Source organism: Dromiciops gliroides, chromosome 3 (assembly GCF_019393635.1).
Source record: "Dromiciops gliroides isolate mDroGli1 chromosome 3, mDroGli1.pri, whole genome shotgun sequence".
Taxonomy (NCBI): Eukaryota; Metazoa; Chordata; class Mammalia; order Microbiotheria; family Microbiotheriidae; genus Dromiciops; species Dromiciops gliroides.
Window position 1 is genome coordinate 593,840,034 of NC_057863.1, and position 26,825 is coordinate 593,866,858.

Sequence of the window (26,825 nt, forward strand, 5' to 3'; positions counted from 1 at the left end):
TCTGCCATTTATATGGTACCTTACAGGGACTTTCATGTTTGCAGTTGCAGAGAAGGTATTGGCTTGAATTGGTCAAGATAACTTCACCAAAGTCACCTGGGAGTTCCTTAGCCTCTGAAATCACAGGTCCAGTCCCTGCCCCTATCTCTCCAATGTTTGCAAAGCAATTTATATATACATTATTACATTTGTGCTCACAACAATCTGATGAGATAATAACACAGCAGGCATTATTATCCTCATTTTGCAGATGAGGAAACTAAAGCTCAGGGACATTGCTGGTTAGTAGTTAGTAAGTGTCAGAGGCGAGATTTTTAATCAGGACTTCCTGAATAGCCACGGTGTTTCCATCATCCTTCAATTAGAAAAAAATTGAAGTACTAAGAAGTTAACTGATGAGCCCAGCCAGTAATACAGGTAAAATAGGCCTCCTGACTCCCAATATAATATCCTGAGTAGTTTTTTCTCTCTCTTTTTTTTTTAATCTTGATAAACTGAATTTTATTTATTTGTTTGTTTATTTAGTTTTGCAGGGCAGTGAGGGTTAAGTGACTTGCCCAGGGTCACACAGCTAGTAAGTGTCAAGTGTCTAAGGCTGGATTTGAACTCAGGTCCTCCTGAATCCAGGTCTGGTGCTTTATCCACTGCACCACCTAGCTGCCCCCCCGAGTTGTTTTTTCACAGCACCAGATGTCAGTACTGAAGAGAAAATCATCCACAGAGAGAGCAAGCTTTTTCAATCCCCTGCATATCTCTAAAATTAGGTTTCCCTCTTTATGTATGATCTTGTCCATGACCAGAATAATGACTTTAGAGTTTATAGGCTCATAGACACAGAGCAGGAAGAGACTTGAGATCATGAGCTTTATTCTTCATTCACAGATAAGGAAACTGAGGCCCAGAGTAAGTGACTTGACCAAGACCATAGAATCCAGACAGAGTGAGGATTTGAACTTGGGTCCTCTGATTTGAGTTCTCTAGTACTTTTTCTTTGTCTTCCAGAGACCAAAATTCTTTAGATCCCTTTGACTTTCATGAAAAGAAAAAGCTTCTTCAGCTCTCTATATGTCTCCCTTAGTGACTGATGCTCAGCAGAGCAGAACAGATAAGAAGAGAAGTGAAATAGATTTAAGGAGAGATCCTTTCCAAACAGGTTTTTATAAATAGCAGTGCTTCTCCCCTCCACCCCCAACCTCACCCCTCACAGCCCTCTGGCACAGTAGCCCAGGCCTTATTATTTTCTGGTTTATTTCCAAAGGCATTGGTGATTGTTTGGAGAGATCTAAAGTCACTTTTGTTTTGACACTGTTTTTAGATCTGTCTTTTCTGTCTAAACAACTCAGTGTTATTTCTGTTTCAGTTTATGCTAAAGGAATTTGAAGCTCGCAGGCCACAGCATGAGCAGCTGAACCAAGCAGCTCAGGGCATTCTGACTGGCCCTGGAGATGTCTCTCCGTCCAATAACCAAGTACAGGAAGAACTCCAAAACATCAATCACAAGTGGGTCGAGCTGACAGACAGGCTCAACTCCCGGTCCAGCCAGATTGACCAGGCTCTCATCAAAAGCACTCAGTATCAGGAGCTGCTCCAGAACTTATCTGAAAGGGTAAAGGCTGTTGGACAACGACTGAATGGCCAGTCAGCCATCAGTACCCAGCCTGTTGCTGTGAAACAGCAGCTGGAAGAGACAAGTGAGATTCGGTCTGACCTAGAGCAGCTGGACCATGAAATCACTGAGGCCCAGACCCTGTGTGATGAGCTGTCCACACTCATAGGGGAACAGTACCTCAAGGATGAGCTGAGGAAGCGGCTAGAGACAGTTGCCCTCCCTCTCAAGGGCTTAGAAGACCTAGCAGGTGAGATGGTGTGGGAAACACTTTCTGATGTCAGAGAAGGTGTTTTTTTCTGTGTCCCAGGAATATAGGATATGTTCATTGCAGGAAGGAATTTATTTCTTAAGTCAAATTTCCCTCCATCTGTATGATTCTTGTCCATGACCAGAATACTGGCTTTAAAGTTACAAGATCATAGATTTTAGAGCTAGAAGAGACCTTTGACATCATATGCTTCCATCCTTTTCATTCACAGATAAGAAAACTAAAACCAGAGATTGACATGAATAAGATCACAGAAGGGTCTCTGATTGAGGCATCAAGGTGGCTCAGTGGATAGAGTGCTGGGCCCTGAGTCAAAGAAGACCCAAGTTCAAATCTAGCCTCAGACTTATTCCAGTTATGTGCCCCTGGGTAAATCACTTAACTTCTTTTTTTTTTTTTTTTTTTGGCGGGGCAATGAGGGTTAAGTGACTTGCCCAGGGTCACACAGCTAGTACGTGTCAAGTGTCTGAGGCCGGATTTGAACTCAGGTACTCCTGAATCCAGGGCCAGTGCTTTATCCACTGCGCCACCTAGCCGCCCCAATCACTTAACTTCTGTTTGCCTCAGTTTCCTATCTTAAAAATGGGAATAATATGGGGGCGGCTAGGTGGTGCAGTGGATAAAGCACCGGCCCTGGATTCAGGAGTGCCTGAGTTCAAATCCGGCCTCAGACACTTGACACTTACTAGCTGTGTGAGCCTGGGCAAGTCACTTAACCCCCATAACCCTGAAGAAAAAAAAAAAAAGAAAAAAAATGGGAATAATAATAGCACCTCTCTCCCAGGGTTATGGTGTAGATCAAATGAGATAATTATTGTAAGGTGCTAAGCATGGTGCTTGGCACCTAATAAGTGCTATAAATGTTATCTATGATCATTATAATTTGAAAAGCATACAATGGAGGGCTACCAAGGTGGTGGATGGCCTTAAAGCCATGTATAACAATAACAGATTGTATTTATATAGTCCCTTAAAGTTTGGAAAGCACTTTAGAAATCTTGTCTCATTTTATCCTTGGAACACTTCTGGGAAGTGGGTGCCATTACTAACCCCATTTTACATGTGAAGGAACTGAATCAGATAATAGAGGTTAGTGACTTGCCCAGGCTCACACAGCTAGTAAGTATCTTAGGCCAAATTTGAATTCAGGTCTTTCTCATTCCAATTCCAGTGCTCTAGGAGCTCAATTGAAGGAAGTAGGGATGTTTAATACTTAGAAGAGAAGGCTTAGGGGGCAGGAGGAGACATGATAACTGTCTTTAAATGTTCAGGGACTGTCATATGGAAAAGGGATTTGATTTATTCTTCTTGGACTCAGAAGAACTAGGAGCAATTAGTAGAATTTATAGAGTCAGATCTAGACTGGGCATAAAGAACAACTCCCTAACAATAAGAGCTATCCAGAAATGGAATGGGCTCTGTCAGAAGGTAATAAATAGGCTGCTCCCTGCTACTATGTAGAGGGGACTCTTCTCCTAATATGGTTGTACTAACTGGCCCCTACAGTCCCATCTCAGTATATAATTGTGTGATTCTGGTGTCTCCTGAATTTCTGCTGGTCCCTCTCTTGGAGTAGTGTTGACTAGTAACCCTCTCCCAGCTGTCCTAGGTGTGGTGCAGTTGCAATGGTTACTCTATTTATGGTGTGCAGATAGACCTTAAAAACTTTCACCAACTGTGAAGCAATGTACAAATAGGAATCATCATTATTAGAGAAACAGTCCTTCCTGTGTTTTAGGCTCATCATCAGAACACTGGATGTGAAGTCAGAAGATATAAGTTTGAATCCCAGCTCTGCTACATATACTGCCTGTGTGACTTTAGACAGACCACTTCTCTGTTGTCTTCAGTTCTTCCATGTTTAAAAAGAGAGAATTTTGCTTAGCTAGCTTATTCCTAAAATTTCTTTCACTTCTAAACTTTATGATCCCACAAATGTACTTTTATCAGTCAAGATGAGAGGCTCATGCTCACAGGCCTGTTCATCATGCTCTCTTCTCACATACACATAATTTTGTCTTCTCCGAAATCAGGACTTTGTTCTAAACCCATTGCTTTCTTCTCGGGAAAAGTTCGTGACTCCCACTTTAGTTCATTAGGCTAGGACTTTTACACTCAGCAGACTTATTTAAAATGCCTTCATCTGTCTTGATTAATTTAAATTTCATTTCAGCTGATCGCATGAACAGACTCCAGACAGCTCTTGCCAGCACCCAGCAATTCCAGCAAATGTTTGATGAGTTGAGGACCTGGCTAGATGACAAACAAAGTCAGCAGGCGAAAACTCACCCAATCTCTGCGAAGTTAGCCCGGTTACACTGCCAGCTCCAGGAACAAGAAGAATTCCAGAAGAGCCTAAACCAGCGTAGTGGTTCTTATGAGGTGATCATAGCTGAAGGAGAATCTCTGCTTCTCTCTGTGCAACCAGGAGAAGAAAAGAGGACTTTGCAAAGTCAGCTGGTTGATCTCAAAAGCCATTGGGAGGAGCTTAGTAAAAAGGCTGCAGACAGACACTCTAAACTCAAGGACTGTATGCAGAAGGCTCAGAAGTACCAGTGGCATGTGGAAGACCTTGTGCCATGGATAGAAGACTGCAAGGCCAAGATGTCTGACTTACAGGTGACCCTGGATCCCGTCCAGCTAGAATCTCATCTTTTGAGATCAAAGGCTATGCTGACTGATGTGGAAAAGCGCCGGTCCCTGCTGGAAATGTTGAACAGCGCTGCTGACATCCTAATCAATTCTTCTCAGACCGATGAAGATGATATCCGAGACGAGAAGGCAGGGATAAATCAGAACATGGATGCCATCACAGAAGAGCTGCAAGCCAAAACAGGGTCCCTTGAAGAAATGACTCAGAGGCTCAAGGAGTTCCAAGACAGCTTGAAGAACATTGAAAAAAAGCTTGATGGGGCCAAACACCAGCTTGAGATCTTTGATGCACTGGGCCCCCAGGCCTGCAGCAATAAGAACCTAGAAAAGCTTCGAACTCAACAGGAAGTGCTGCAGGCCCTGGAGCCACAGGTTGGCTATCTAAAGAACTTCACTCAGGGCCTAGTGGAAGATGCCCCACAGGGGTCTGATGCTTCCCAACTTGTACACCAAGCTCAGGTCACTGAACAAGACTTTATGGAAGTCAAAGAAAGAGTGAACAGCAGCTGCCTGACAATGGAAACCAAACTCGAGGGCATTGGCCAGTTCCATTGTCGAGTCAGAGAGATGTTCTCTCAGTTAGCTGACCTAGATGATGAACTTGATAGCATGCGTGCCATTGGCAGAGACATCGACAGCCTCCAGTCTCAGATTGAAGATGTTCGTCTGTTCCTCAGCAAAATTCAGAGCCTGAAATCAGACATCGAGGCCTCTGAAAGAGAGTGCCGGCAAATGCTAGAAGAAGAAGGAAGTTTAGACTTGTTAGGACTTAAGAGAGAACTGGAAGCCCTGAGCAAACAGTGTGGCAAACTCACAGAGAGGGGCAAAACCCGCCAGGAGCAGCTAGAGATGACCTTGGCCCGAGTGGGAGACTTCTACAGCAAGCTGAAAGAGCTCAATGACATGACCACCTCGGCAGAGGAGGGTGAGGCCCTTCAGTGGGTGGTAGGGACTGAAGTAGACACCATCAACCAGCAACTGGCAGATTTTAAAGTAAGTGACATGTTTGTTTCTTAATCTTTTTTTTTCTTTTGGTTCTTTGAATAATACTATCCTTCATGCTGGTTAGAAACTGACTGCATAGAGAAATGAATTGTTTATGGAAGGCCTTCTGCTTCTCTCTGCCTCTTGCTGGCAACCCATAGTGTAAAAGACAGAACTTCCTCCTGGAGTTTTAAGTGGTACATGAGGGAGTTGGCAGTTTTCACAGACTGGAAGCTCAATATGAGTCAGTAACGTGATGTGGTATCCAAAAAACTTAATATGGTTTCGGTCTGTGTTAAGAGAAGCATAGAGCCTAGACCAAGAGAGGTGAGAGTTCCACTGTCTTCTGTTCTGTCAGACCACAACTGGAGAATTCTATTTAGGCCTGGCGATGGATGTGCTGGAGAGCAGCCAGAGAAGGGTGACCAGGACAGTGAGGGTTTTCAAGATCATGCCATTTCGGGGTTAGTTGAAGTAACTGGCAAGGTCTTTACCCTAGTGAAGAAGGAAGACATCATTGTTATCCTCAAGTATGTTAAGCGCTGTTACATGGAATGGGAATTTGACTTGTTCTGCTTGACCTCAGAGGGCCAAAGAGTAGTGAGGTGGGGATAAATTTACCATAGCTACCTAAGAGTGGAACAGGCTGCCTCAGGATTAGGGAAGTTCTGTCTCACTAGAGAATTGTAAAAAGCTATACGATGGGGTTGCTCAATAAAGGACTGGACTGAATGGCCTTTGAGGTTCTTTCCAGTTCTGAGACTGAAATTCTGTAGTTTTCAATAACCAACGCTGGATTTAGGATTCCCAGAGAGATTTCAGTCATGTCTCTTAATTTAAGTGATTACTTATTAAAGCCAGTGACATGCCTTTTGATCTCATACCTTGAAATGAGAAGTCAGCTGGTTTCCTAACAGAGATAATCGTTTCCTTGGTCATTTTGGTCCTTGGCTATAATTGGGATATCCAGCCCCAAAATGCTGTAATTCTCAGTGAGAAATTAGACTGGTCCCCAACTAAGCCTTCAGTGAATGTGCAAGAAGTCAGGATCCTTGATTTGAAAATATCCTCCCTTTGGGTTTAGCTGTTAATCTGCATTATGTCTGTGTGGAGTCTCCTTTGCAGTGAATGAATCTCTCTGCCTCCATCTGTCTATGCCTGTGTTGATTGTGTGTCTCCCCTATCTCCTTCCCAATGAGCATTGTAACACAAGAGATCTTGTTAACTAGGGTCTCACTTCTGTCCCCCAGCTAGTGCTAGTGGCTCCCACCCCTCTAGTTAATGCTTTTCCTATCACGTAGAGAGTTTTAGTTCCTTCAACTCCCCTTCCTGACCAAGTTAGCCCTATTATTAAAACCCCAAAGGAAATAGAGGCATGCCCAACTGAAGGACAGAGTAGTTGGACTTGGGAAAGCCACAACTTGGTATCATACAGATTGCTGTAGTAGACAGCTCTGTGTGTGTGTGTGTGTGTCCCCGTCCCTCTCTCTATACTAAATTGTGAACTCCTTAAGGTCCAAGACTGTATTTTGTTGAACCTTTGTATCTTGTCTGAGGGAGGCACAGTACTGGCAACTCAGTGCAATGAAATCCAACAAATGTTTGTTCTGTTCGTCCTCAGTAGGGCAGCTAGGTGGCACATGGTCCTGCAGTCATGAAGACCTGATTTCAGATAAGACCTCAGACCCTTACTTACCTCTGTGACCCTGGGCAAGTGATTAAACCTCCCCAACCAAGCCTTAGTTTCCTCATCTAAGACATACAGAGATACTCTTTGTACTTCCTTCTTCCTAGGATTATCATGAAGAATATAGTTATAAATGTGGACAGCTAGGTGGTGCAGTGGATCTATCCAGCCCTGGATTCAGAAGGACCTGAGTTCAAATCTGGCCTCAGACACTTGACACTTACTAGCTGTGTGACCCTGGGCAAGTCACTTAACCCTCATTACCCCACCCAAAAAAACCCAAACAAAACAAAAAACCAAGAATATAGTTATAAATGTAAAAGTGCTCTGTTGGGGCAGCTAGATGGCGCAGTGGTTAAAGCGCTGGCCCTGGATTCAGGAGTACCTGAGTTCAAATCCAGCCTCAGACACTTAACACTTACTAGCTGTGTGACCCTGGGCAAATCACTTAACCCCCATTGCCCCGCCAAAAAAAAAAAAAAAGTGCTCTGTTAATCAAACAAGGCCTAGAAGACTTTTTTCCTTGCTTCTGGATTCATAACTATACTCTGGGGGGTTGAAGTTGCCAATAGTGATTTCGGAATTAGAGAGTACTGTCTGTGAAGGTACAGGAAAGGTCCATTGTAGGTGTTATGGTTGGGATCAGTTCTGGCTTTGAGGCTTAAAGTGTCCCTTCTGCCAAAGGACATAGTCTTGCTGGGCAGGACCAGTTTACAAACGCAAGGGAGAACAGCCTCTCCTCCTTAGTAGGGGCAGGGATGTCTAAGATGGTGAAAATAAAGGTGAAATCACTGGTACTTTCTTTTTCTTTTTCTTTTTTTAAGCAAATCAGGAATAATTCAAGCCCAGTAGGAACATAAAGCCTTCAAATCTCCTCCCAGTCAGTCACTACCTAGTTCATACTGAGCTCATGGGAAGTTAGAACAATGAAAGGAGAGGGGGAAAATGTATGTCAATCCTCACAGACCTCTGGAGAATGAATGAAAGGAAGTTCTCTTTGGGCCCATTCTGAGAACTGAGTCACAGTGTTTTGATTCATTTCCATGACAAGAGAATCTAATTCATTAGTTAATGAAGTTTAGTACAGCAACTGACTCCTCCTCCATGTCAAGGTCATAAAGTATGATTCCTGCTTTCAGTTTCTAAAGAATTTTTTTAATAGAATAGAATAGAGCTGGATGATAAACATCAAGCACAGTACTAGCTTTGAAGTTTCACCACCTTTTTTTTTTTTAAAATGAGGATCAGGACCTCAGAACTGAATTCATCTTAAATAGGAGAAGATCTACACATGTTGGGTCAGAAATCCCTGAATCTGAGGTTACTAGACTGGCCATAAGGAACCAGTTTGGAATAGAACACCCTTCACATAGAACTCCCCTTTGGTCCCACTCCACACATACTTGCTGAACAGACCTGGGGCCATGGAACAGTGCTAGCAAATCCCTGAAGTCATGAAATAGCCCTCAAAAGCCAGCAGTTCTGTGGGAAGAACAATTTCCTTTTCAGAGACAGGAGGAAAACAGAAAGGTCATTATCTCTGGAAAAGGCATTTTCCCATGTTGTTTCTGCATAAGGACTGGGATGTAGATATCAGATGAAGAGCTGTTTGGTGGGAGATGTAGCATAGGATTTTTAGAATTTGGAGGGACCTCAAAGGTCATATAGTCCTATCCCCTCATGTTATACATGATGAAACTGAGGCCCACAAAGGTGGGCAGCTTGTCATACAGGCTCAGAGTAGGCAGAATAGGGCTTAGAACTCAGGTCTTCAGATTCCAAATCTAGTGCTATTTCTCCTATACCATACCGCTTCCTTCCTTCACTCTGAATAGACCACGACCCTCACGTCTTCTATGCACAGCCTGTATTTGTTAAACCAACCAGTTACTAATAGAATAAAAGAACCATTACAGTAAACCTCAAAGGAGGGTAGTGAATGTTTATCTATCTTGTATCTCTGCCAAAATAATCTTCCAAATTGACTGATCATGTTGCTCCCTGGCTCAAATAACTTTAGTGGCTCCTCTCTGTGTGGACACAAAAAAAGAAGTTCCTTAGTCCAGCATATAAAGCCCAACATGTAAATCTGACTCCACCCTGCCTTTCCAGAATTAATTTATTTGACAGTCCCCTCCCCCACATGGCCAAATGATACTGTTGGTTGTACTGTCATCTCGTCTTGCCCTTTCTTGCTTCAGTTTAGTCATGCACACGATCCTCATGCCTCCAGAACAGAGTCCTACCTCATCTTTGCCTGTTGAAATTTTTATCTTCCTCCAAGATCCACCTCAAGTGTCAGCTTCCAAGGAACTTTCACCAACTTCCCTTCTTATCTCCTTCATGGGCTCAGTCCCCCAGTGGAAGTAATCCCTCCCTTCCTAGATCTCTCATGGAACTCTTGATCTCTCCTATGTTCCATTATATTATACCTTGGCATCATATTTATTTACATATGTATCATATCCCCACCATAGCAGACTGTTAGTTTCTTGAGGGCAGAATCTATAATTGTATCTTTGTGTTCCCAACACCACACATAGGGCCTTCTGTATACTCCTGTAGGGACTTAATAAATGACTGTTGTTGAATTGAAAAAAACAGTATTGTAGTGGAAAGATCACTTGATATCAAGGCAGAGACTTGAGTTGGAACCCTATCTTTGCTCTTTTCTGCTCTTGTGACCTTGGGCAGATCAGAACCTCAATTTTATCCTTATTAATAATAAGGCAGCTAGGTGATGCAATGGATAGCGTCAGGAAGACCTGAGTTCAAATTCAGTCTCAGACTTGAGTGACCCTGAACAAGTCTGCCTTGGTTTCCTCAACTATAAAGTGGAGATAATAATAACATCTCCTTCCCAAAGTTGTTGAAAAGATCAATGAGATGATATTTTTAAAGTACTTAGTATAGTGCCTGGCACATATATAAATGGTATTACTATTACTATTAGCAATAATCATTCATGACATGTTTTTTCTAGACAAAAGGGGAAAGTCCAGTCTCTGGGCTTGGTAAAGGAAAGGAATTTTAGGTATACAGAGGAAAATGAATAACAAGCAGAAAAGATCTTATGTCAAAGGATTATATCCAGGGTGACTTTTCCTGAGAAGGGCGGAGAAAAGACTCCAGATCTGTGGAAGACATTGAGCCAAACTGTACTAATAAAGGAGCTTTCCTCACTGTGGAATTTCCCCAGGCTGACTCTGCTCAGTCTGAGGCTTCAGTCCTCCTTCAGTCATCCTTCCTATCAGACTTCAACCCCATGGTCCATCAGGGCCTCCAAGTCAGTAACTATTTGAGTCAGCCATACTCATGAGCCCGAGTGGACTGGCCAGAGTAGAAACATTTTGTGAGTGGGGTCAGGCTCCAGGACTCCTGATTCTCTCATTCAGATGCCCTGGAGGGCATTTCTGTCTCAAGGAAAGTAAAAGAAGAAAGGGCTCAGGCTGCCCTCTGGCAGAGTCCCACAGAAATTCTGGGAATGATTCTTGTCCGGTTCAAAGGATTTTGAGCTGGCCGACACCTCAAGATCATCTAGTGCTCTTCCTTTATAGATGAGGAAACTGAGATATCCAGTAAGGATAAAGGACTTGTCCAAATGTACAAAGCCAGTATCAGCACCAGCAGTTAAACACATATCTTTTGGGTTCTCTTCCATTCCTTTTCTCCCCCACCTTCAGGCTGCCCTACATTAAAACTCAAATCCCTAGTTACAACTAACACTTTGTTTTCCTTTCCTGTAGCCAAGCCTGAGAACCAAAGAACCACAAAAGAGTTCCTTGAGTACAACTGTTTCATTTTACATATAGGGAAACTGAGGCCCAGAGAAGAGAGAGAATTCAATTCAAGATCACACAACTGGCTAATCATTATGACAGATTTCCTGACTTCCAGGCATATTATTTTCCCACTACTATTCCTGAATCCCCTTCCCAAGTGCTCTTTGTGGCCAGAACCTTAACAAAAATGCGATTATAAATACTTGCATCTCCTTTAATGCTACCTAGAAAGCAAGGCTTCAGAAAGACTTAACACAAAATCATAAAATTTCAGAATTGTGGGGGCAGCTAGGTGGCGCAATGAATGGAGCACCTGCCCTGGATTCAAGAGGACCTGAGTTCAAATCCAGCCTCAGCCACTTGACACTTACTAGCTGTGTGACTCTGGGCAAGTCACTTAAGCCTCATTGCCTCACCAAAAAAAATTTTTTTTAGAATTATAAGCAACCTCAAAGAGATCACCGTATTGCCTACAAGCTCCATAGCTATAAGAAAAAAAGGCCAAAGTGGTGTTGACAAAGTGATGCTCCCAGTTTGTAAAGTGATATTTAATCCAGCCTTTCAAATAATTACAGGGAGTTTATTAATTCATTAACATTTTTGTCAGCTTGTCCACCAGAAGGTCCACTGGGGAGCTATAAATTGGAAGAGCCTGCTCTCTTTTCCCTTTGGGAACAGTCGATATGGGAAGTTGGTAAAGATCATCAATTAAAGGCCTAGACATTTCCTGCTCTAGCAACCAAGACAGGGCAGTTTATTCTGCTTGTGTAAAAAGCCTTTGACTGCCAAGTTTATGGGGTGAGGTATCAGGAGAATGGCCCTTCTTTTCCAAGATAGCCAGAAGGATACCTGCCCATTTGCCTTCTAGCAAAGAACTCTAGAGAGAGTAATGTGACTACAGTAGAACTATAGTCAAAGTAATATTCCAGAAAGAAACTTGACACATACCTTGGGGAAACTTGAGGATCTACTAGCATTATATTCATGAAGATTAAATTAAATATTTACATAGAAATCAATACTGATAATCTGATTATTAGCTTGTTTATCAGCAATAACCCCTTTCTAAGTCCCTAAGTGCAAGGTTAGTCTAGGCCCTTAGGAACCTAGGCCTTTAGGAAACCTCACTTCTTTGCTTTCCATGAGTCCCCTTAAAGAAATTATAAGTTCTTCTTCAGCTAGGCTTTGAAACCCTACTCTGCCATATGGTGCTGGGACCTTGAGCAAATTCTTTCCCCCTTTGGGTTTCACTTTTCTCTTGAAATATGAAGGACTAGGTGATCTAGAAGGCCCTTTTCTACAATCCCATGAACTTGCCTTGAGCCCAACTGGTTTTCTGGTATAACTAGGACAAAAGGGATGAAAGTCCAAAAGAGCTCTCCCCAGCACTGATGGCTTATACTTAGTGTTTGGCTAGTGAAGCAGATACAAAACTTCCTCTGTGGAAGTACTTTAGGGAGTACTGTTCTATGCCTTTAATGGGAGGGGACAGTCTGTCAGTTGTTCTCCACTACAGACTGATCTCACAGTCCAGCTGGTGATATTTTTAACCCTTGTGTGACCCCCAAAGAATTTCATTGCCCCTCTACAGCCTCCCTCCCTACCTCCAAGGCCTGAGCAACTGGGTAGGGAGAAGGTCTAAGGGGGTGTGATGATGTTTTTCCTCATTGAACACTTTCCAGACCTGATTAAAGTAGCATCAGCTGGAATTTTAAACTTCAGCAAGACAAGCAACATGCCTACCCTTCCAGCTGTTACATCATCTTAAAGGTATCACTTCTTTCCAAGCCCCACCCAAGGGAAGCAAACAGGATGAAAGAGAAGGTTGCCAAGAAAACGCTGATGGATTTCTTATAGCACTGTCTGGGAAACTGGATGAAAGAAGGGGAAGTTTTGACAGATGCTAGAATAAAGAAGCAAAGATTAAGAACAGGTTAAGTTTAGAGAGGTTCATCAGTTACAAATAAAATTCAGTGATCTTCAGTTTTTGTATATGGAAGAAAAAAGTAAAATTCAACCAACATTTATTAAGTGCTCACAGATGCACTCAGGATGCACCCACAGGAACAATCAGTCCCTGCTCTCCAGGCATGTATATAATCTCATGGGGAAATCCACATGTATATCAATAATTAGGATACAAGGGAAAGTGTTATAAAGTAGGACGTTGTAGCCAAAATGCCTTGAGAAATTTGAAGAAGAGGAGTCACTTTCATCTGGGTGAGGATTTGGGAGAATTGATGAAAGGTCAAGGACAACTTCTTTTTTTCCCCAATATTAATAGTACTTTATTTTTTCTAGTTACATGTAAAGATAGTTTTCAACATTTGTTTTTATAGAATTTTGAGGTCCAAATTTTTCTCTCTCCTTCCCTTCCCTCCCCTCTCCCCAAGACAGAAAACAATCTGATATAGGTTATATATGAAAAATCACATTAAAAATATTTCTGCATTAGTCATGTCATGAAAGAAGAATCAGAACAAAAGGGAAAAACCACTCAAAAAAAGTAGAAATGGTGTGGTTCAATCTGCATTTAGATTCCATAGTTCTTTTTCTGGATATGGAGAGAATTTTCCATCATGAGTCCTTTGGAATTGTCTTGGATCATTGTATTGCTGAGAAGAGCTAAGTCTATCACAGTTGATCATCCCACAATGTTGCTGAATACGATGCTCTCCTGGTTCTGCTCACTTCACTCAGCATCAGTCCACTTAAGTCTTTCCAGGTTTTTCTGAAATCTGCCTGCTCATCATTTCTTATGGTTCAATAGTATTCCATTACATTCATATACCACAACTTATTCAGCCATTCCGCAATTGATGGGCATCCCCTCGATTTCCAAGTCTTTACCACCACAAAGAGAGCTGCTATAAATATTTTTGTACATGTGGGTCCTTTTCCCTTTTTTATGATCTCTTTGGGATATAGACCTAATAGTGGTATTACTGGGTCAAAGGGTATGCACAGCTTTATAGCCCTTTGGGCATAGTTCCACATTGCTCTCCAGAATGGTTGGATCAGTTCATAACTTCACCAACAAGGCATTAGTGCAGGGCAACTAAGTAGTGCAGTGGATAAAGCACTGGCCCTGGATTCAGGAGGACCTGAGTTCAAATTTGGCTTCAGACACGTGACACTTACTGGCTGTGTGACCCTGGACAAGTCACTTAACCCCAATTGCCTCACCAAAAACAAACAACCAAAAAAATGCATTAGTGTTCTAGTTTTTCCACATCTCCAACATTTATTATTTTCCTTTTTTGTCATATTAGCCAACCTGATATGTGTGAGGTGGTTGTTTTAATTTGCATTTGTCTAATCAAAAGTATTTTAGAGCATTTTTTTATATGGCAATAGATAGCTTTGATTTCTTCCTCTGAAAACTGCCTGTTCATATCCTTTGACCATTTCTCAATTGAGGAATGACTTGTGTTCTTACAAATTTGATTAAGTTCTCTTTATATTTTAGAAATTATGTCTTTACCAGAAACACTGACTGTAAAAATTGTTTCCCAGCCTTCTGCTTTCCTTCTATTCTTGGCTGAATTGCTTTTGTTTGTATGAAAACTTTTTAAATTGAATGTAATTAAATGATCCATTTTGCATTTTATAATATTCTCTATCTCTTGTTTGGTCATAAATTCTTCCCCTCTCCATATAACTGACAAGTAACCGTTCCTTCCCCTTCTATTTTGCCTATGGTTTCACCCTTTATGTCTAAATCATGTACCCATTTTGACCTTTTTTTGTATATAGTATAAGATGTTAGTCTGTGCTCAAAAAGACTTCTTAAAGGAGAGTGTATTTGTGTTGAGCTTTAAGGGAAAGAAGAAATTTTAGCAGATAGAGAAAATGGAAATGTATTCTAGGTATTGGTTAGCCATTCAATTTAATTCAACAAGCATTAACTAAGCATGTATTTTGTGCAGAGCACAAGGCTAGGTTCCAGGGATACCACAGCACCAAGGAAATAATCCCTACTCTTTAGGAGGTATTGCAGACTAGTAAGGAACTTCAGGATGGCAAGAGCACTAACCCCTGTGGGAAATGAAGAATAAGGGTCACTTGAGCTGTCCTTTGAAGGAAGCTCACATTGGAAGAAGTGAACTGAGGTCAGGAGGAGTTCCAGTCAAGGGAGACAACCTGTACAAACTCCCAGAAATAGCAGGTGGCGGGGAACTAGTCTTATCCCTGGTGAGCTGTCTACTCTGGTGTTTGGTGGGCCACATTTTGGGAGTTTAAGATAAAAATACAGTTGCATTTAACTTCTAGAGAGAGAGAGAGAGAGTGGTTCTCTCTGCATATGAGAATGACTCATTTTTGGCCTCACCCTAGAGCTGGAATGGACTTGAGAAGTATAGTCTGATGCCCTGATTTTACAAATGAGGAAAATGAGACCAATTGAATTATATTTCCCATCCCTAAGGCCCAGGGAGGCTAAGTGACTTGTCCAGGATCACAGAGCTAGTAAGTGTTTGAGGCAGGATTTGAACCCAGGTCTTCCTAACTCCCAAGTACACTATGCTATCTACTGAAGCAGACAGAACAGTTCAGAGCAGTGTCCTGATAACATCTGAGCCAAACTGTTGGCAAATCAGCTATAAACAATGAACTGGAAAAGGCTCATAAGCCACTGAGAATTGTGATTAGTTACGTGGAGGTCCCTCTGTCTTCACAGTTGGGTGATTTTCCAGGAACAAATGAGTCTTAAAGTGAGTCATATCAGGTCACTGCACCAAATCTTTTCTCAGGCCTCTTGGCCTAAGCTTTCCCAGATCTCAGCTGTCCTGATTGGAAAAGCCCAGATATGGGAAGAAGGTTGTCCCCTCTTCCCAGTTCCTACCCCACCTTTACTGATACTCCTCATCCCCAGTGTTGGGTTGTTGTTGTTTTTCCAAATATTAACTCAAACTCTAAGGAGGTTTATTAGCTGATCCAGAACACAGAATCCTGGGGTGTTTTCAAAACCCCTCAATTCTTCCAATCCTAGATTTAAGTTGGTGGTTTTCTTTAGTTGCACTACCCAAAATGTAACTTTGAGTGAGGAGCAATGCAACTGTGAATAATAGATTCCTATGTGGGGCTTAGGAGACTCCCAGTGAAAGCTTCCTTTAGGGGATTTTTTTTTTTCCCTTCTTGCCTAAGCCTGCTTTTAATGATATTCTAAGTTCGATGGAAGACCTGCAGGTTTTGTTGTAGCTTACTTGATAACAATTTTTGGGAGAGTCTTGATTATGATGACTCTCAGGAGTGGGTTGTTGAGGGTTTTTAAATGACAGGTAAAATGGAAAAGCCAGGGTCAGGACAAAAGGAGTGCTAAGACTCATCACTTAATGTTTTTAGAAAGTTTTGTGGGAACTGGTTGACTTTGAAAAACAACTGCAATGAAATGTGGGAATATCTGTCTGTTGTCTGAAAAAGATGTTAATTCTTGAGCAGCCTTGTAGAGAGTCACTTGCCTTCTATTTAGTGACAGTATTCAATGGCCACCCTATAATCGAGTGCTGGTTTTGCCCAATTGTATAGAAGCAGTCAGGGGAAAACATGGCCTGATTCCAGATAATATTGCTTCAAAATGTGTTCCAGGTAATTTATCGTAAACTTGAAAGTTGTTAGATGAGGGTTACCTTAAACCCCAACCCATTTATCTTTGATTCTGGAGAGTAAATTTTGGTCCAGTGGATTTGAAATCAGGAAAGACCTGGATTCAAAGTCTGTGTCTGTTAGACACCCCTGTATCCAGCAACAACTCACTCAACCTTTCTGGATTTATTTCTCCACTCCTAAAATGAGGGAATTGGGTTAGAAGACATTTAAGGTCCTTTCTAGCTCTGCATCTAATTCTGTGAATAAAGATCCCATAGGTACAGAGGTAGATAGTTAAGTAACAGCCTCTTCAGATTCCCCCAAACACTAAGAACTTTAATGAAATGTTTTACTCTGAAGAACCTCCAGTGCTGTTTTGCTCACTTCAGAGGTTTTGGTTAAATTATGGTGTCCCCAGGACAAATCAGTAGAATTAAATAGAAGTCTTGGTGACCAAACTTGATTTCAGTAAATAAAAGAAGGAATTCCCTCCGTGGCTTGGCCAGTCCCTACCCCACCCTGCCCTGCTGCACATACCCAACTCCTGCTGTGGGTATCAATCAACTGTCTTTCCTCGGCTGTTTCCTGTAGGGTGTGTTGTGGAATGGCATCAGCCCTATCACCAACTGGGAGCAATGAGCTGTTTATAGTGTACAACCTTAGGACTGAGATCCCAATGTGATTTTATCAGACTGTCTCGATTGAGCCTAGTATGCCAGTTCCACTGTGTGGAACAAAGGACTCTTTGTTAAGAGAGCAAAAAGCTAAAGTCTGATTGGGCAGTCAGTGTAGGTTCACAGAGTTCCCATGGAAAAAAAGGATAATAAATTATACTTGTCCTAACCTTGGCCTTGCAGGTGGATTTCCATAGAATCTCTGATTTTTACTGAGAGCCCTTGCTTTTTGTAGCCTTGTGAAAGTTTTGATTTACAAAAATATCGACACAGAAACCAAGGAATTGGGTTCATTAGCTGTTGTTGAACTAGTTCAGGCCCATGTTATGTTAATTTTGGATTATTATCACCTCTTAATGCTAGCCCTCCCAACCCCAAATTCATCTTTTATTTCCATTAGATTAATCTTCTTTAAAATTCTAGGCTCATAGAAACTTAAAGTTGAAAGGGACCTTTGGAGATCAAAAATTGAATTTTACAGATGAAACTGAGGCCCAAAGATGTGGACTGAAATTCTCTGAAACAATAGGAAAAGTACAAGAGGTTCTTCAAACAGCAAACTCACACTGCTTCTTGTATCTGAGGAGACCCAATTTTTATCTTGTTCACTCTCTAGCATGAAAAAATACATAGGTTTGGTTTGGTGGGATAATTTTTCTCAGAAGATCATTGGAAGTCTTTAAACTGGGACTAGATAACTACTTTTCAGGGATAATTCAGAGAGTTGGCTTGTTTAGGTATGAGTTAGATTAGATTCCACCCACTGCAACCCCAGAACCCTTCAGATTCAGAGATTCAATGATTCTGTGACTCTAGTGTTATAGAATTCTGTATGGCAGAGTTGTCAAGCACAGAGCTCTAGAAAAGGTTACAAAATAAACCAAATTAAAGTATAATTGGGAAATGTTTAACAAAGTAAATAAAAATACAATATAATATAGATAAGTGAAGCAGTGGATAGAGCCCTAGGCTTGGAGTCAGGAGGACCTGAGTGCAAATGTGTGACCCTGGGCAAGTCACTTTACCTCTGTTTGGCTTATTCCACTGGAGAAGGAAATGGCAAACCACTCCAGTTTCTTGGCCAAGAAAATTCCATGGACATTATTGGCCTGTGACAGTGTGGTTCATTAGGGTCACATAGAGTCAGACAAGACTGAACAACAACATAACATAAATAATATGTGGTTTTCTAAGTCAATATGTAGCCTTCAGGGATCCATTTCTAGTTGAACTTGACACCAATCCTCTATTCCACCAGAAAAGGCTGTCATGGAAGAGGCTTTATGCCTTGAAATAAATGGTGGTTCTAAGCCTGGCTGTCCCTTTATCTTTTTGGAAAAGTGGAGATTATGTGTTGGCCAAGGTAACAGGAAATTGCCCAAAATGCAAACTGATGAACGAACAGATATTTGGGCTTCTAAAAACAAGTTCAGGCAGTGTTTTAACTACACATCATTTCTAACTCTTCCAAGGACAATACAAAGCTCAGAATGATAATCAGCCTAAATGTAGCCTTTGGTTGGTAATACTCATTAAATAATAATAATAATAATAATAATAATGCTATTTTTCCCCTTTAGAAGAGGAACTCATTACATTCTGAGGCCTTACATTCTACTTTTGGATAGGTCAAGTAGTTGGAAGGTTTTTCCAGGCCTAAAATCTCTTTCCCTAAAACTTCTACCATCTATATCTAGTTCTATTCTCTGGAGCCAAATAGACTCCTCTTCCCTACGGTAGCCATTCTAATACAGATAATTGTCATGCCCCCTCAAGTCTTCTCTATGCACAGTATCTTTGGCATCTATAACTGGTCTTCAAATGGTGTGATTCGAAGAGCCTTCACCATACTGGCCATCTTCCTTTGGACATACTCACCCAGCTGACGTGTGTACTTCCTAAAAGGTCAACTGGAATGGAACACAGGAGTCCAGATGTGATCTAGTTCTGGCAAAGGACAGTAAAACTCTCACTTCCATAACCCCTACTGCTGTTCCTCTTGATGCAACCAAAGATCCTATTAGCTTTCATGGCTACCAAAGAGCTCTTGATTCGTACTGAGCTTTCAGTGTATTTAAAGCTCCCAGAGAGTATTTTGATAAATGAGAATCTAGTCATCTCTCTCCCATCTCTTACTTGTGATGATGCTTTTTAAAACTCAAATTTAAGAATTTATATTTCATCTGATTGTTTTCATTGGATGAAATGAAAACATTTAGTATTTCTGTTTAGTTTTGTAGCAAGAGCTCTACTTGGGGCAGGTTCCTTAGACTTTAACCTCAAACTTTCTTTTTCATGTTTAGTTTGTTTGGGGTTTTTTGTCTAGCTACTAGAGTTTAAAACAAGGTACCTGCATACAAGGTAGTTAGAGAAAGAGGACACTAGCAATGGAGGGGGAAGAGGTCAAAAAAGGCTTTGTGCAAAAACTTGGTGTCTTGAAGGAAGAGGTGGAGGTAAGGAGGTTCATTTTAGTCATGAGAGACAGACAGCACAGAAGGATAGAGATGATAGATGGGAGTACTTTGTGTCAAGATAGAGTAGAGGAAGAGCTGTGATTCTATAAAGAATCTGGAAAGACCATTTGAGGCTAGGTTTTAAAGGTCTTTAAAGGACAAAGGAGTTTATATCTGACCCTAGAAGCAACGGGGACACACTGGAGTTTTTTGAGTAGGGGAGTGACATGGTTAGATCTGAGGATTAAAAGTCACTTTGGGGCAGCTTTGGCAGGTGTGTGGAGGATAGTTTGGAATGGGAAAAGACAAGTCAAATTAGGAAGGAGGCCTGAACTAAGGGAGGAGCTAGGTAACACAGTGGATATCAGGAAGAGTTCAAATCTGGCCTCAGAAACTTACTAGCTGTGTGACCCCGGGCAAGCCACATAACCCTATTTGCCTCAGTTCTTCATCTGTTTAAAAAAATAAATAAAGGGGCAGCTAGATGGTGCAGTGGATAGAGCACTGTCCCTGGAGTCAGGAGTACCTGAGTTCAAATCCAGCCTCAGACACTTAACACTTACTGGCTGTGTGACCTTGGGCAAGTCACTTAACCCCAATTGCCTCACCAAAAAAACCCAACAAAACACCAAGGGAAAAAAAAAATAAAGACCTGACAAAAGAAATAGCAACCATTTACCAAGAAAATCCCAAATGGGGTTACAAAGAGTCAGACAGGGCTAAATAACAAGTCACAAAGGGGTCCTGAGAGAAATGTTATAGAAGTAGAAATGGCAAGATTTAGCTATTGATTAGATATTTAGGATGAGGGAGAGTAAGGAATACAGGATAATGCCAAGATTATGAATATTCAAGACAGGAATAATGGTGATACCTTTGACAGCAATAAGCAAGTTTGGAAGAGAGGTTGGTTTTGGGGAAAAGATAATGAGTTCAGTTTTAGACATGTTAAATTTGAAATATTTCTGGGATATCTAGTTTGAAATGTGTAGTTGGAAACTGATAATGCAGAACTGAGGCTCAGTGAGGAGACCAGGGCTGAATATATAGAATATGTAGATAAAATAATTCATTTGCTTTCAGGAAGCATTTTAAAATGGGAAGAATTTGATTTTCAGAACTAAAATTGTATCTAATAGATGTTTGTTGGAATGGTTCTTCCATAGCATAGCATTGCGAAGAAAAACATCAAAGTAAACAGACATTTGTGTTTTACAGCTTGAATCTGCAAGCACCTTAAATTGACAGTGTGTAGGCCTCCAACCCCTGAAAGTTAGATGTGTTTTTGTTGAAAATAAGCTCACTGGGGAGGGAGGGAGAAAAATTTGAAATTGGAAATCATATATAAACAAATGTTGAAAACTATCTCTACATGTAACTGGAAAATAATAAAATACTTTTATTTTAAAAAGAAAATAAGCTCACTGATTTAGAAAACAAAGACCTTCAGAGACCAGTTATTCCAATCCCTTCATTTTTTTAATTTCCTTTGAGCAATTCAGCAAGACTAGCAAATACATTGGTGAAGTTTTGTGCCACATTCACAGAAGCTCATCTTTGTAAATAAGCAGGTGGTAGGAAGTACACTTTCTCATGTCTGGGGCCAAGCTTATTCATTATTATTACACAGTGTTCAGTTTCCTCATTTTTATAGATGAAGAATCTGAGACCCACGTCTTACTCTGTGGTAGCCAGTGAGTCGCCAAAGAACCAGAACTAAAATCTTTGTTTCCTGCTTCCTAGCCCAGCAATTCTTCTAAGGTATCACACTGCCTGTGCAGAGAACTAACCTCTCAAGTCAGTAAATGAACCAGGGAAACAATTTTTCCTCAAGCAAATTCATCTACCCTTCAGGCACCACCCTAATTCAGGCCCTTATTGCTTGGGCTATTTCAGTAGCCTCCTATTTGGTCTATATGCCTCATGCCTTCTCGGCTGTTCTATCCTTCACACAGCTGCCAAAATTATTTTCTTTAGGCATAAATCTGATCATGGATCTCCTCTCTCTCTCTCTCTTTTTTTTTAATGAATCTTCTCTCTTTGCCTGTCCCGATAAACTCCTGTGGCTTTCTGTTGCTTCTAGGATCAAATATAAACTCCTCAGTTTGCCATTTAAAGCTTTTCATAACCTTGCCCCTTCCTATCTTTGTAATTATCTTACAGCTTATTCTTCCTCCTGCATTCTGTGATTCAGCCACACTGGCCTACTTGCCCTTCTTCACACTGATATACTACATACTTTTATACTGACTGGACCCCGTGCCTGGGATTCATTCCTCCTCATTCACTTCATCTTAAAATTACTGGTTTCTTCCCAAATTCAGTTTAAGCACCACCTTCTACAAGAAGCCTTTTCAGATACCCCCAGCTGTTAGTGAACTCTCTCCCCAAACTATCTTGTATTCATTTTGTAAATATGTGTGTGCTTATATGTGGATATGTTGATTCCATTAGAATGTAAATTCTATGAGGAAGAAGATTGTCTTTGTATCCCCAGCACATAGCCTATGGCTTGGTATATAGTAAGCACTTCATAAAGGTTTGACTCGGTTTCCCTGTAGAATCAGAAACTGAGGAAAGCAAGAGAGACCATAGCATGTACATTTTCTAACAAGTTGGAGCATTTAGGTTGGTATTGTGTAGCAAGGCAGCTGTGTCCTCCATCACCTTTTACAGAAAAGGCTTAGGAAGAAAGAAGCTGTCAATATACAAGAATATCTAATAATTGCTTACTCTAGGACTGACCAAAGTCACTGGCAAGTGATTAGAAGGAAGGCTCTCCTGGGGCATTAAGATTGAGTAGCAATATCAAAATCCAGGGCACCCCATTGAAAACAGGCTTCTTACTTCATGCTGTATTGCTTTAAATTGGTAACCCCATTTTATTGCACTAATGTCCCAAAGTTGGGCTAAGTACCACTGTGAGTGATGCTATACAAGTACAGGCAAAGACATGAGAGCCAGTACTTGCCACTAAATAAGGCTTGTAAAGCACTAAGGTTGTCAGATGAAAGGTGCTTTGTAGATTAAATAGGTACAAGACTCAACGAGCCCTTCACACCCACTCTTCTATCCCCCTCAGAGAGAAGGATGCCTGGCCTCTAGGTAAAAAGGAAATAGAAGAATCTAAATAGAGGCTGATAGGTCATCAGACTGCTTGCGGTGAATGTCTACACCAGGTGATGGCACAGTGCCCTGGCTTGAAATGGGGAATGGTGTGCTCGGTGGGGTGAGGAGGAGATTCTACTAGGCTGGCTGGCTCACTGGATGGCTTTAATTAGGGAGTCAGCAGGAAGAGCTGGTGAGGTTTCTTTGCGCCTAAGGTTACCAAAGGGGAATATGACACCAAATTCCACCCTAGGAATTTCAAAATGAATGGAGTATTCTTTGAACTCTGTAATTAACTCAGTGAAAATGAATTTGATGTTTGGCCTCTGTATTCATATTTGGGTTTGTGGGGCTAGGCGGGCAGCAAAAGAGATTCTCCAAAGCTCTTTAGTTTTTCCTTTAGAAGAAATTTACATCTCTAGTTGTGAAGTGAACCAGACAGGTTTTTTTTTTTTGTTGTTGGCATTTATCAGAGTAACAAGAGCCTGGAAGCTGCTTTGGGCATTTATTTCAGTAACACCGATGTTCCTGGCAGAATTCCACATACCAGCACTGAGAGACCTATGAAAGGACAGAAAATAAGATGGTGGGTCCCCATACTTGCCCCTCCTTCATTCTCCCTAAAATCTCACTGCACATTTGTCTGTTTGTTTGTTTGTTTTGGGGGGTTTTTGCAGGGCAATGAGGGTTAAGTGACTTGCCCAGGGTCACATACCTAGTAAGTGTCAAGTGTCTGAGGCTGGCTTTGAACTCAGGTCCTCCTGAATCCAGGGCCAGTGCTTTATCCACTGCGCCACCTAGCTGCCCCCTCACTGCACTCTTTGGTTTAGAGTATAGATCTTAAGGTAGTGGTATTTTGTTTTGTTTTGTTTTTTTGTTTTTGTTTGTTTTTTTTGCGGGGCGATGAGGGTTAAGCGACTTGCCCAGAGTCACACAGCTAGTGTCAAGTGTCTGAGGCTGGACCTGAACCCAGGTCCTCCTGAATCCAAGGCCAGTGCTTTATCCACCGCGCCACCTAGCTGCCCCCTGGTATTTTGTTTTAATATCTTAATCAGATGTACATGACTAAATAAATGCCTGATCATCAGAAGCAGAACCCTGCAGAGAAATGATCTTATCTCTTTCCTAATGGAATCCCATTTATTTAGGATTATGGGAGTGGAGAGGAGTATATATAGAGTGACTAGGGAGTTGAATTAACTGGCATTTGACTTGGTGAGGAAACAGGGAAAGAATTTCTGGCCATGAAGCTAGCAAGCCAATGGTCCACATGGAGAGAATTCTTTATAATATAATAAACACTATCCCCAGCCCCTAGCCTTAATTCCTCATTTTCTTCCTATCCAAGGAATCCTAGTATGTTGAAGAGCCCTGTTAAAATAATCTGAACTGTTAAGTGTGATTTCATCTCACTGGGGGAAGGGCCACAAGGTTTCCCTCGCGAAAGCAGGAGGTTTACTGGTGCTGTGTTATTTCAGCTGCACCAAATTATTAAATGTAAATAAAGGCCTATACTCCTTTAACTATAAAAAAACCCTGTCCTCTGAGTTAAGAAGATCCCCCTTAGAAGGGGAATGTTGGAGTATGCTCTTGAAGTCCTTTAGTTTTGGTGGACAGAGTTGTTCTGCCTCCTTTGTGTGTGTGGAGCACACTGCTGTTGGGAAGGCCTTTCAGGTGATCAATTCTGCTCTCTGGCTCCTTCACCTCCTTTTAGGCTGCTGTCAGCCTGACAGACTCCCATACCACCTCCTGGTCTTCTTTGCTGCTTGTAAAAGGACAGAAATAACATTTTTAAAGGTTTATATCACCACAAGGCCCACCAAAGTTTCAAGAATGTTAACAATCCCCTCCTCCCTCAGAGCCTGTCGGCTTTCACTTTCTACGCCCAGAATCGCTGCCTTTCCAAAAAGGGAATACACTAGGGTGCCTTCTACCCTCACTTTTTTTTTCTGCCTTTTTTTGGGGGGGGGAGTGGGGGGGGTAATGAGGGTTAAGTGATTTGCCCAGGGTCACACAGCTAGTAAAATATCAAATGTCTGAGGTCACATTTGAACTCAGGTCCTCCTGAATCCAGGGCCCAGTGCTTTATCCACTTAACTACCTAGCTGCTCTCCCCGCCCCCCTTCACTTTTATGCAGGTTTTATTTCATGGTTAGAGATCTTTTTGTAAAAACAAAGCCCAAAATGCCCTGCACCACTCTCCAGGATAGGGAGCGGTAAGACTGGAGAGGTAGCTCTGACACTAGCTAGGGGATCACAGACTGTACCCCCATCTGTAACATTTTCAGATTATTTTATAGGATTGTTCACTGTGCCATGGTGTTCTAGTTGGAAAAAAACCAAGGAATTCTATCGAAGACCAGAGAGTGGGGTTTACTTTATTACCAAGGTTTCTCAGACCCCACCTGCCTCCTGGTTTTGCTGTAAGGAATTTATAAATATGAGTTGAAGCTTGACTTAGCACACTCGCCCTGATTTCTGTCTCTGATTTTATTAGCTGTTTGACTCTGGGCAAGTCACTTAGTATCTCTGAGCCTGTTTCCTCGTCCCTAAATTGGACAAACTTATAAGGCTGTTGATGGGGATCAGATATGAAAATGTACTCAAAGCATTTTTCAAACCTCAAAGAACTCTATGAAAGTCAGTTATTTCAGTAGGGTTCACAGGACTCTGGGGCTTTCCTGGCCCTCTTGTGCCCAGAAGTATCCTGGGCTTGCAGCTCCTCCAGGAAAATATGCTGCAGACACACCTCTCTGGCAAGGGTGTCTGGATTACGTCCTATCGAGCCTTTCTCATTCTTTTCCCTACCCCTTCAACCTAGGGTGGGGACAAAAAACAAGGGCCTAAATAATCCCTAGGGGGTTCCGATATTGCAAAGTAGATATCTGGTAAATAAAATTCAAGCTTTTTAATTACTCCCACTAAAATGAAGACGTTGTGTGAGATGAGGACTAAGGTTACTTCCAGACAGCTCCAAACTTTAAGATCCAAAGTGGCAGCCGGAGGAAAGCCGAATTTAAAGCCTTGGCGCCTCCACCCCCACTCCCAAGTGGGGCTTTTCTGGCTAGCCAGAGGCCAGTAAAGCGGGCTTCCCAGCCGGCGCCCACCCGCGGGATTGCTGCCCAGCAGATGGGGCCCCTCGGGCATGGCCAGAACTCGAAAGCCTGGTGAATGCAAAGAGGAGGGGGGCTCGGGCGCATTCTCTATTCGCCCCTGGGCTCTGTGCCCTGCCCGTCTGGGAGGACGGCGTTAAGGCTCCGGGAGCCTCCGGAGCCCGGAGGCTGGAGAGCCTGGGCGGCTGAGCTTAGGCAGGCGGGGCTTTCCTTTGTCAGGGGATTTGAGGGTCTGGGAGTTGTCCTCTCTCCCTCCTCCCTTCCTCCCCGGGAGCGGGGGGTGGGGGGGTGGGGGGCGGCGCTTGGAGAGAGGGGCGTGTGTGCTCGGGTTCCAAATATCCACACCCCCTCCCCTTACTTTTCCGTTTATTCTTTTCCTCCCTCGCTCCCGTCATTCTCCCTCTTCCTTCCCAGCCTCTCCTCCTTACTTTTCCCTTTCCATTTATTCCCCTTACTCCCCTTTTCCCTTTTTTTTCCCCTCCCTCGTTCCTCCTCCTCCTCCCTCCCCCTTCCTTTCCCTCCCTCCCCCTTCCCCCTTCCTTTCCCTCCCTCCCCCTTTCTCCCCCTTCCTTTCCCTCCCTCCCCCTTCCTTTCCCTCCCTCCCCCTTTCTCCCCCTTTCTCCCACCTCCTTTCCCTTCCGCCCCCCTCTCCACCGCAGTCTCCGCCTAGACTGCCGCTCCTCCCCTCGCTCTAATGGTCGCCCTCTAGGCCGGCTGCCCCCGGCTCCTCCCCCAGCCCCGCGCCAGCCCAGCCTTCCACGATTAGGCTTCTGCGCTCGTCCCCTGCCCTCCTTCGGTCGCCCCGTGGCCGCCAGCTTTGGGTGCAGGGCCGCAGCCGGTGCTCGGGCGGCGCGGAGGCGGGGAGCCTGAGGGCGCGAGCGCCGGAGAGGAGAGGCGAGCGCCGGAGCG

The 26,825-nt window shown here is 42.6% G+C and overlaps 1 protein-coding gene across 19 annotated transcripts in view; it reads left to right on the forward strand.

Moving 5' to 3' along the window:
* Positions 1-26,825, forward strand: part of LOC122751408 (microtubule-actin cross-linking factor 1-like) — a 287,171-nt gene that overhangs the window by 175,399 nt on the left and 84,947 nt on the right. For all 19 annotated transcript variants that reach the window (XM_043998438.1, XM_043998450.1, XM_043998446.1 and 16 more), the window contains 2 exons: positions 1,361-1,856; positions 4,051-5,522. In XM_043998438.1, the coding sequence (XP_043854373.1) occupies positions 1,361-1,856; positions 4,051-5,522 (1,968 nt within the window). The remainder of the gene's footprint in view (positions 1-1,360; positions 1,857-4,050; positions 5,523-26,825) is intronic.